Source organism: Podarcis filfolensis (assembly GCF_964270895.1).
Source record: "Podarcis filfolensis genome assembly, chromosome: 10".
Lineage (NCBI taxonomy): Eukaryota > Metazoa > Chordata > Lepidosauria > Squamata > Lacertidae > Podarcis > Podarcis filfolensis.
The window spans coordinates 44,273,406-44,285,052 of NC_139612.1; the positions used below are offsets into that span (position 1 = coordinate 44,273,406).

Genomic DNA, 11,647 nt, shown 5'->3' on the forward strand with positions numbered 1-11,647 from the left:
GCCTTTGCATGGTCTGTGGTTTATGGTATTTCAAAAAAGGAAAGCACACAGGATGTGGTCAAAACCAGTTACTGCCCATGATTCTGTTCATATTTTGTATTAGACCATTACATCATCTTCCCTCCACAGTAAAATAGACTATTATTAACAACAAAAAAGTCCTCAAGCACAAAAACAAGTTGGAAACATGTTATCCAAGTATAAAATGTTGCTAGATTGAGTTGTACTATGACAGGAAACAGCAAACAAATTAGATTGGTTTGTCCTTGTAGCCACAGAAGGTTGATTGATCTTGAAGTCAGTATTTTTCCTGTTTAGTTGCTCATTTATCTATCAGCATCTGCTTACAAAGTTCTGCTGCTCCATAAATATTAGTAATAAAAAAACTCCTTAGACATAGGAAATATGGAGAAAGGATTGATCTTTCTATTTTTCATTTCAAAACTGATCACAAAAAGGAAGCCATTGTGAACACAGCAATACTGTATAACAGATTCCAAATTTTAAATATAAACAAACAGAGCTATTGGAGAGATGGCATGAGATACATACACACAAGTCTTAAAACTGAAAACTATTAATTTTTCCTTCTATGTAGGTCATTTAGCATAATTCTGTCAGGGTTTGAACATGAGAACCTAAATCAGAGACCTAGATATATTTTCTATGGTAGGTGGGCTTATTGGCCACTGTTAAGTGTTCATGTCCAAACACAGTGTGGCCACATATTTCAGCAGGCAACATCTGAGCAACACAAGTGGCTTAATAATGGAAGTTTCCAACTTTTTTGGTGTGGCAACCCACAAGTCCAAATGTATGGAGAAGGAAACAGCTAAGGAGGTTTGTCTAATTATAAGCAGTATATAAATTGTTCAACATAAATAAATGTAGAAACCTCTTGCTCTCAGGTCCTGCTTGCAGACTTCCCATTTGGGCATCTGCTTGGCCACTATATGAACAAGATGCTGGACTAAATGGGCTTCCGGGTTGGCGCCTCCGGCAATGGCGGAGCTCCTCCGATCTGGAGGGACTTGCTCCGTGAAAGGCAGGGTCTAACCACCACGGCGAAGGTGGAGACCCATAGAAATCACAGGCGGGAGAAGCCTGTGAACTTGGGATTCGGCTGGCACCTTTTGCGCCTCCCCTACTCGCGGGGAAACCCTGTTTTGGGGATCCAGAGCGATGTGGGGTGAGTGGCGCGGTGCTTTGAATCGACTGCTTCTTTCACGGAGTGAAGCCGCATTGCTGCTGCCGGAGAGCACTGACTTTTTCCTGTGGACAATTGGACCTTAAACAACTACCCGTGAGTAGACTGGAAAATTTGGATCCTCAAATATTTTAATTTGGCAACGAAGCGGGAAGGCTCTAAACAGGAAGTCCGCCTTCCGCTTTTGTAAACAGACTGAAGCAAAGACGTTACAAACTAAAGTCTCTGAAAGTTTTTGATAAAGGATTAAAATTCCATCGGTTAAAAATACAAAACCCCCTTGGAAGCAGGAGAAGAGGGGGGAAGTCGTGAACCTAGTGAGAACCTGCAGGAGAGAGTGAAAAGCAAACTACCACTGCTCTGAACCTGGGAACGGTTTGCCTGATGACGTTTGGGGAAGGTTCATTGACAGAACAGATTTGACAGTTACTTAAAATTGGAAAGATACTGTTTCCATTGATCTCTTCTGAGTTTATCAAAGGGAGGAAAAAAATAACTGAAAATTGAAACTGTTTCTGTGCTTGAAAGAATTGATACAAGTTGAGACTGTTTCCCTCTAGAGGGAGCATGTGAAACGGTTACAGGAGTGTAACAGGGTAAGCTCCAGCTGCAAGATAAAGTTTATGAGAATCAGAGATTGACCTTGGACTATTCAAAATGCTGATAGGAGAAGGTATTGTGACTGTATTATATAAGATAAACCATTCACTTGAACAGCTGCATAAAAAGGCAGATGACACGATTTCCAAAATTGACAGCCGGGAACAGAAAGTGACCAATTTGAATCAAAAAGCAAGCAACAATACAGAAATAATTCAGGACTTGGAACAGGAATATACCTTGGTAGGACAAATGGTGGAGGAAAAGGAGAAAGATGCCGTTGCGAAACCTAAGGTAGTTCAAGCAGGATCCTCAGTTCTACAGAAGCAAATTGAGGATTATAAATTGAGGCCTTGCATGATTGATTCTAGCAAAAGCCAGATTTTGAGGATTGGACCCTGGCTTGGACTGAAGAACGAAAGTTGGAAAGATCCCTTTATTCAGGGACCAACTGACTTTTGGGACATGGGTTTGGGCCTGGAGGAGCTTGAAGCTTTGGGGGCCTATGGATTTGGAGGAATCCTGAAATATGTCCTGAAATACCCTATGGACCTTAGTTTCAATTATGGAAACTTGGCTGAGCTGTTCAGAAGGAAGAAAAGTTTTGTTTGGTTGGAGTTCTCCCGAGATTTGCTCCTGAGCATTAAAGAATATGAAGAAGATCCGCAGAAGGGACTTGGAAAAGAATTAAGAGCCTCGGATATAAGATCTCCAGGTTGATGGACTATATGGATCTGACGGAAAGGACTGGCAGAATCCGAAACTAGGGAGAAGAGAGGGTGGAAGAAGATTGGGAAGTTAAAGTTCATATTTAGAAACTTTGTAAAATTAATGACTGTTAGAAAAACCATGGAATGATATTATATGGATTTAGTAGAAATGTTAGAAGAAGTTAAGTATAGATAAGTAATTTAGTCTTAAAGGGAAATAAGGTTAAAAAATATGTTATTTACAAGATGATAAAAAACAGAGAAAGATGGAAAGGATTTGCTGAAACAATTAGAAGAACTGGAATACAAAAAGGGAGGTGTGAGGAAGTGGAGGAAACAAGGAAATGAAGGATAGAATATGGAAAAGGAGAGATGTATTTTAAACTGTTTTTGTTTTAATTTATGTGTTTAATTTAATGGGTTTGGGTTGGGTTTTATAATATTTGTATACTGTATTGTATTGTGGTGTTTTTTCACTTTTTTCCCCTCTTTCTTTCTTGTCTTTATTTTTCTTTTTTCTTCTTTTTCTGTAACCTTTAAAAGTAATAAATATTATTTTTTTAAAAAGAAAGATGCTGGACTAAATGAGCCACTGGCCTGATTCAGCAAGGCTCTTCCTTGGTTCATATATTGTGGTGAATGACCTAGATAGCTCTATCTGAAGAATGTGGGTGTTGTGGGGGATCCAATATGAATTAGTGGCATAAGCCACCACTGTATGGGATAAAGGTCTTGTCTGCTCTTCTCAGCACCCATGATCTTCCATATTATTATTTGTATAAACTCTTCCTTTCTCTGTTCAACCAGTAACTGGCTTGGGAATCTGGGCATCTCCTCACTTTCCTGCCTTGCAGTTCCTCCTATGCACCCCTCACTGTGGGCCTGGGATCCCCCTATATACAAATGCACAAAGTGTGTGTGTGTGTGTGTTGTGGGAACTCCCCAGATCCCAAAAGTTGTCAACCAAGACATGCTTGAAAGAGACAAAAGCCACTCTCCTCCACAGAAAGAGCCGTACTAGTCACTCAAAACACCCTGTATGAGCCTGTTGTGGCAAACCATCATTTCGTCTGCAGCCAACCACCAGTTCCCAGCTGTATTTCAATGCTGTCCTGATGCATGTTAGTGAATGTTGGAAATGCTCAAGTCCTACACTTTAGTGTTTGCTTACATGAGTCAGTACAGCATCATAATACGCCAACAACACAGTTTTAAGAGTGATCATCATACCAGTTAAGGCGTGAAAGCAGTAATTACTTTGGGTTTACTTATAAAGCCTGCTACCCTTTTGCACAGGCTTTGCAACCTGCAGGTTGGAAAATGCTGGCTTAATACAATGTCTGAGCAAAGAAATTTGGAACATGTGCTTTATCTCTATTTTTAGCCAGTTACCAGGCAGGAGAAGAGGAAGAGGAAAGAAACTGCCCAATTAAATCAATTTTCCTAGATGGGTGCAAACAAACTCCTGAACTTCTCCCCTGAGAAGACAAAAAAAATAAATAGATATATCATTAAAACAAACAATAGCGTTCATTCCCTGGGCATCTATAAGGTTTACATGCAAGGTTCTAATAAACCTAACACTGCTGCAGAACCACTCCACACAAAATAAAAACAGTGTCGTTCCAGAGGCTACGTTTCTACAAATTTGCCTCCAGCTTATTATTTTATTTAGAATGAGCGCTGCTAGGAAGCCAGCTTCCCTCTTTCACTAATTCCCCAAGGCAAACCTCTCTCTTTATAGCCTCACACCCCGCCCCCTCCCTCACGAGCCCCTCACGAGCAATGACGTCACGCAGCGCGCGCAGGTGCCAACGGCCACCCCCGCATGTGCCCTACATAAGACACCAGAAAAAAAAAGTTTGCTGCCCGCGCGTGCGCCCTCTTCCCTCCAGCAGGGTTAAGAGCCAAAACTCCGCATGCGCAGATAAGTCCGGACTCCGCAATGCATCTACTATAGAGGCCACACCCCCGTCCTCCTTTTATAGCAGCGACGCGTAAAAATACGTTTTGGTGACGTAGGTACTGGCGGCAGTTTGAAACCTGAGGTCGCGCCGCTGTAATTTGTGATTATGGCGGCGTTGGCTGCTTTTGCCAAGCTTCCAGCAATCAACTCGGCCACTGTTTTGGTGCGTATTTACGAGACGGGGGGAGGACGGCAACCGGGAGCGCAAATGGGCAGTTTCTTCTCGTTATTTCCCCGCTTGCTTTTGGCCGGGGCCCTGGCTGTTCTGACTTAGAAAAGTGAGTTCCCACACCTCGGCCAATCAATGCGACGCCTTAAGTTTTTTTTAGCCCGCCTTCCGGCTTCTCTCATTGGTTCCCTCGCTGCTTTCCCGTTGGTTTTCTATTTTGCTTGTTGTTTAGTCGTTTAGTCGTGTCCGACTCTTCGTGACCCCCTGGACCAGAGCACGCCAGGAACTCCTGTCTTCCACTGCCTCCCGCAGTTTGGTCAAACTCATGCTGGTAGCTTCAAGAACACTGTCCAACCATCTCGTCCTCTGTCGTCCCCTTCTCCTTGTGCCCTCCATCTTTCCCAACATCAGGGTCTTTTCCAGGGAGTCTTCTCTTCTCATAAGGTGGCCAAAGTATTGGAGCCGCAGCTTCAGGATCTGTCCTTCCAGTGAGCACTCAGGGCTGATTTCCTTAAGAATGGATACGTTTGATCTTCTTGCAGTCCATGGGACTCTCAAGAGTCTCCTCCAGCACCATAATTCAAAAGCATCAATTCTTCGGCGATCAGCCTTCTTTACGGTCCAGCTCTCACTTCCATACATCACTACTGGGAAAACCATGGCTTTAACTATACGGACCTTTGTTGGCCAGGTGATATCTCTGCTTTTTAAGATGCTGTCTAGGTTTGTCATTGCTTTTCTCCCAAGAAGCAGGCGTCTTTTAATTTCGTGGCTGCTGTCACCATCTGCAGTGATCATGGAGCCCAAGAAAGTAAAATCTCTCACTGCCTCCATTTCTTCCCCTTCTATTTGCCAGGAGGTGATGGGACCAGTGGCCATGATCTTCGTTTTTTTGATGTTGAGCTTCAAACCATATTTTGCTCTCTCCTCTTTCACCCTCATTAAAAGGTTCTTTAATTCCTCCTCACTTTCTGCCATTAAGGTTGTGTCATCTGCATATCTGAGGTTGTTGATATTTCTTCCGGCAATCTTAATTCTGGCTAGGGATTCATCCAGCTCAGCCTTTCACATGATGAATTCTGCATATAAGTTACTTCCATGCTTTGGTTCTCTACCGTCACTAAACCAGGAGTGCTTCTGTTGTTGGCTCAGCTGCTGAGCTGCTTTGGGTGGAGGGTTCAAGCTGCAGGCCATGAACAGAGTTCATTTCCCCTCTAATTTCCCCATCAGCTCTTTCCCCTCTTGAGCTAGGAGGAAGGATGGATGAAATTCGAGCCCCTTATTTTAATACGTCAGACATGGAGTTCCTTAGGCTTGGTGATGGGAGCCGCATCTGCTAAAGTTCTCCCATCCAGTGGAATGGTAAAGCTGAACCACTGTTGACTTGGGTAACTGAAGACCAGCCTTCTCCAACCTCGTGCCCTTCAGCTGCTTTGCACTACAACTCCCAGAAGGTTGGCGGTTTGAATCCCCACGACGGGGTGAGCTCCCATTGCTCTGTCCCAGCTCCTGCCAACCTTGCAGTTCGAAAGCACGCCAGTGCAAGCAGATAAATAGGTATCACTGTGGGGCAAAGGTAAACGGCATTTCCGTGCGCTCTGGTTTCCGTCATGGTGTTCCGTTGCTTCAGAAGCGGTTTAGTCATGCTAGCCACACGACCTGGAAAGCTGTCTGTTGACAAACACTGGCTCCCTTGGCCTGAAAGTGAGATGAGCACTGCAACCCCATAGTCGCCTTTGACTGGACTTAACCATCCAGGGGTCTTTTACCTTTACCTTACAACTCCTTTCATTCCTTGCCAGCAAAGCTGCAGCCCAAAACTTCCAGAGGGTGTCAGATCCGGAAGGCAGCTTAAGACAAACAATCAGAGAGTTGGGCATAGGGCAGGAGTTGGCAAGGTTTATCTTGCCTGGGCTGGATTGGTCCCGCGGAGATTCCTTTGTGTGCGCCTGCAATTTCCTGCATCTGCGCAGACGTGATTTCCGGCGCCATGGAAGCGAGTACCCACACAGTGCTGCGCCGGTTTAGCACAGCGCACGAGCAGGCAGCTCGGTTCAGGGGCGGCTCGTGGGCCAGTCAAATGACCTCCATGGGCCGCTTCCGGCCCATGGGCCTTAGGTTGTTGACCCCTGGCGTAGGGGCTGGACTTGAAAAATGAGGTGTGGAGGGAGATGGGGACTTTGGGGCAGGTAACTTGTTAATTGATCTCTTATTCATAATTCCTTTTTTTTCTCAGCTATTCGCCAAATTTTATTTTTCTTTAATAGTTGGTGGGAACAAATGAAGATTTCCAAGAACAGCTAGCAGAGACAATGCTTAAGGAAAAAGAAGATTTTAAAGTAAATATGTAAGTGGTGAGAGAACTTAAATTTCTCTCAAATCTGGAAACTATCGTTTGAAAGATACTAGTTTTTTGTTCTCCTTTCTGTTTTGAGGTTACTATGGAACACCATTGTTCTACGGTAGTGAACTGTTTTCTACTGCAAGGTTGTTATGATGGTGGAGAAAGTGTAACGTTCTAAAACAAGCAGAATCTTACAACCCATTAATGGCCCTTGCAGTACTGAGTTCTTGATTTTATTCATACATGTAGGAGCTCAGTTGGTTAGAGCAGCAAGGCTGCAGGTTTGATTCGCATATGGGATGGCTGCACATTCCTGCATTGCAGGTGGTTGGACTAGATGATCCTCAGGGTCCCTTCCAATTTTACAATTCTATGTTTCTGTGTCTGTTTTCTGGGGCACAGTTCACTCTGGACTTGGCAGTGGTAGATACTCTCTTCAGTTCGGAGAGCCTAAAGTATATATCCTTCATTAATATAATAGTGCTGTTGCATTGTTCAGCAGTGTGTAGAGTTAACACAGGCTTCCTCGGCCCTCCAAATGTTTTGAGACTACAATTCCCATCATCCCTGACCACTGGTCCTGCTAGCTAGGGATCATGGGAGTTGTAGGCCAAAAATATCTGGAGGGCTGAGGTTGAGGAAGCCTGAGTTAACATATTCAGACTTTAAAGAGAGCCATTTAAAACTGCAACTGGCTTGATCTCTTATGTTCAGTTAGATGTTCTATAAGATTTCTATCTTCCTGCTTGAAGTGGTTTAGTTGAATGAATCTGTGTTCATGATATCTGTTTTCCCCTTCCTATAAAGCTTTAGGTTAAATCTATCTGTTTTGTAGCCTTAACTAAAAATGCACCTTGGTTTCTTTCAGCCACTTGACAAGGTCTCTTCCTTTACCTGCAGAGAGAGATCACATCCGGCCTCGAATTGATCTGATTGTTTTTATGATTAATGTAAAAAGCAAATACAGGTATGTGTAGGAAAGATGGGTATGAAGTTCTTCTGTTAAAAATGTTCATGCCACTGTGGCTAGAGTATTGGGTATGGATGTGGCAAACAAAGATAAAGATGCCTTGATAGCCATGAAGCTCACAGATTAGTGTTGCACAACTTCTATCTTTCAGCTTCAACTATCACACTGGGTGCTTTTTTATTTGTTTTTCTACCAGTTTTAAGGATATCAAATCTTCACTGCTACATGTAGATGCCAACTTTTTCCTTGGAAAAGTGTGCTTTCTGGTCATAGGTGGTATGTATAAAATACATTTCTTCTTCCGTGTTTTATTCTTCAAATGTTTTTCACTAATTGTTTAAAGCTTTTAAAGCATCATAGCCACAACTTTATTGTGCAGCTGATGCATTGCCCCAAATGTAACAGGATTCCATCTGAATTTTGCTGTTGACATTGTTTTCTTCCTCTTCAGTCCTCAAAATGGTGCACTCCTGCTTCGTTATTAAGAGATGACTTGAACCATTTTTTTAAAATACAAGTTTGATCTTCTGTAGTGGGTCCGATATCCAAATTGTAGTCTACATCCACTAAAAGACTAATGTTACACAATTATACTAGAAAGTATTGGCTTTAATGTTTGAAAGTTTTTTTAAAAACAACACAAAATATTTTTGGTATTTGAATGCACACTGAAAATAAATATGCATAAATCACAAGAAAAATACTGTTGTATCAGGGAAAACAGGACTGAACATATATTTCTTTTTGTTCTCTTTCATAGCATGTGAAATGAATCAAATCAGTGTGGACGTGGACACTGTCTTGAAGCTGGCAGATTGTTACTGCAGCCCTGTTCTATTCTGTGAACTGGAAGTAAGAATCCTTGGGGTTTTTGCTGTGTGATTTTTTTTTTTTACTGTAGTTTGAACCAATACTGCAAATTTGTATCTTATCTGGGCTTGTACACTTCATGTTCCATTCTCAGCTACTGTGGCCATTGGCACAGGCCACGACTAAAAGGACGTGGAGAGAGGTATGGGTCTGGAAAACCTAGAATGATAAACAACAGAGATAAAAAGCTAATTGTCAACGTTGCTTGACCAGAGGTCCACAGTTCCTTACTCGCTGAGCTAAAATTGTGGTCATCGGGTGTTTCTTTTGTCCTAAGTATGTACTGTGTGCCTGGGTCAAGGAAGCACCCCACCAACCTTTCTGCAAAAAGCATGCCAGAGAGCTTGCTAATTTGTTCTATGGTCCTTGGCAACATATCAGTCAAACAACATCTGCTCCCTCCCCCCCCCCAACCCTAGGAGAAGACGGGTGGATCACCGGACAACTGCTAGGATGGTCCCGTCCATCTCTTCAGCTCCAATGTTGGGGAAAGGCAGGATGCTGCTTTAATCCAGTTATCCTTTAATTCCTTCCTTTCTTGCTCTCAGTTATGGTTGTGTTAGCAAACCAGGTCTCAAATACAGGCATGTTTGCCCTCACCAGTTTTAGGTGGGACATGGCTCATCTCTCCTTGCTTGGTTAGAACTCCATCTGTTGCAGAACTGGAGTTGATGCTTGTTTTATTTACCCGGGACATTGTTCAGATACTTTCTGTATTGCAGTCTACCTCCTTTTGACTTCTAGCATACTGGGAAAACTCCAGGCTAAGTATAAGTGGGGTAGTCCTATCTTTTAGGTTTGGTTTTAGTGACCTTTTGGTTTTTATCAGTTATATGAAGCAAATGTATATTGATGGCTGTTTCTGTCTCGGCATCAGCCTTGGGTTCCTTACAACTATTAGATTTTTCTCTCTCTCTCTTCTAGTGTGAGAATACCAGGATTTCCACAGCTCGACAGCTGCTCCGGATGCTGCAAATATGTGCTGGTCATGTGTCAGGAGTTTCTGCACTCTCCTTCAGTTCGTTAATGGGAAGTTACATTGATTACTCCAGTATCATGGAATAAAGTTTTCTATTTTTCACTCATCAGTGATTTCTGGGTGAACTAACAATTTCTGTGCCTCTTTGACAAAGAAATGATGCCACATGTCATTTATAGTTAATAATGATACGTTTGTGTGTGTTTCAGAAATAAAGTTTAAATAATAAATAATATTGAATAGAAGACGGGGCACTAGAAGCAGAGATTACATAGCTTCAAAATAGCCAAATTGGTCCAAGGACTGAGAACCCACCTTTTGGACTTTCTACATAGGCATCTTTGTTTATCCAGTATGTCTGTATGGCCTTGTGAGGGGTTTCCAATACTCTGTTTGGAAACTAATCAGACAGTCAAATGGCCAGCAGGTCAACGTAGAAAGGCAGTTAAATGTAAATCTATGTTGTGCTTCCAGAACTAATTGATGGGGCAAGGCTTTTAATTCCAGAAATTCAGCTGCAGGTTGGAACTACAGTTAAGTGGAAGAGTTGCCTCTGAATTTTAACACAAGCATAAAATGGTGCAAATGTCTCTTACATGCCTGTGCATTTATGCTGGTGTCTAGTAGACTCTTAACAATTATGCTTTGTTGAGTAAAGCAGTGCCTTAATGATAATCTGCGCAAAAAGAGGATGGGAAACTTGACCAGTCCTAGAACATTAATGGCCTTTTTGATGGATAGGCACACACAGTCCAGTCAGATTGTAAAACACATCTGCTGTTTGTGCTAGTTAAAAATAGGTCTCCAGAATATAGTACTGACAGCAAAGTAGGTCATATCAGTTTAGTATCAGAGTATGGGTAGACTGAGCATGAAGAGACATGTTACGTTAAACTTTGAGTAGTTGGGAAGAAGCTGCAAATAGCACAGAAGCTCTTTTTACTATAGTACTCCTGTCCCTTCCCCGATGGGTTAGTTTTCCTACCCAAGTTCTGAGATTAATTATCCTTATTATGGATAGTTTTAGAAACATTGCTACTTCAGTGGCAAATGAAGGCTTGCCTTTTTGTTCTTGAGAGCAGGATGGTGTGCAACATATGCTTACATATGTGGTGTGTATGAAAAGGTAAACATTACTATACTACGGTCTTGATTGTGGAAAATATTTGTAGGTTAAATTTATGCAATATGGAAAATAGAGACTACTTTATTTATTATTGCTGCATTTTGATATCACCATACTTGGTCTGGAGAACAGCTGAAGGGAAGCGAGAACTATTTCAAATGTAATTAATTTCATACATGATATACATCTGCACCGGGTATAGAGAAAAATGTAAATCGTGTGACCAAGTGCCCCTGAAATGCAAGAGGCTGCCTGTGCTGTTTCCTTGTACTGTATGTAGCTAGTGTTTTTTCCTTTGTGATTCCTTGCAGTTGTCAGTGTAACCACAAGATGGTAGCAAGACCTTTGTTAAATACCAATCATGCTCAGAAGCTTTAGGGCTAGGCTAAGCTTCCTGCTACTTATAAAACCACTGTATGTGTTGGGTATCGGATCCAGGAAACAGAATTCCTAAATACAGCATTAAAGAGCAGTTCACAAATAAATGTTTAAAGTTACAATTTCCATTTTGCTTTTATTTCACTGCTGGCTTGAATGGTACAAAAGCCATGGCAGCTAATTGGGTTTGGTCAATTATCAGTGCTAATTGGTAATTTGCTGTTATCACACTTCTGTCTAAAAGGAAAATCCCATCTACTTCTTGTTAAAATGCCAAACGATTCTATCTGATTGATGGAAGCAGTAAGGTATTTGACTTGTTTACCAC

General features: G+C 42.1%; 1 protein-coding gene across 3 annotated transcripts; it reads left to right on the plus strand.

Moving 5' to 3' along the window:
* Positions 1–4,503: 4,503 nt before the first annotated feature.
* Positions 4,504–11,441, plus strand: CENPM (centromere protein M). 3 transcript variants are annotated; one of them, XM_083573865.1, is made up of 6 exons: positions 4,504–4,646; positions 6,920–6,999; positions 7,865–7,963; positions 8,118–8,242; positions 8,727–8,818; positions 9,761–11,441. In XM_083573865.1, the coding sequence occupies exons 1-6, from the start codon at positions 4,590–4,592 to the stop codon at positions 9,899–9,901; spliced, it is 594 nt and encodes a 197-aa protein (XP_083429991.1). In that variant the 5' UTR covers positions 4,504–4,589; the 3' UTR covers positions 9,902–11,441. The 3 variants fall into 3 exon arrangements, with proteins under 3 accessions (XP_083429991.1, XP_083429992.1, XP_083429993.1); XM_083573866.1 differs by having other exon boundaries at positions 8,163–8,242; XM_083573867.1 differs by lacking the exon at positions 9,761–11,441 and adding an exon at positions 8,931–9,275.
* Positions 11,442–11,647: the final 206 nt, after the last annotated feature.

What these genes read in the sequence shown, in the direction of transcription:
- CENPM (XM_083573865.1), top strand. Translation starts at nt 4,590, where the DNA reads ATGGCGGCGTTGGCTGCTTTTGCCAAGCTTCCAGCAATCAACTCGGCC. An exon ending in GAAGATTTTAAAGTAAATAT is followed by an intron (nt 7,000 to 7,864) that starts GTAAGTGGTGAG and finishes GGTTTCTTTCAG; the next exon opens with CCACTTGACAAGGTCTCTTC. An exon ending in TTCTATTCTGTGAACTGGAA is followed by an intron (nt 8,819 to 9,760) that starts GTAAGAATCCTT and finishes TCTCTCTTCTAG; the next exon opens with TGTGAGAATACCAGGATTTC.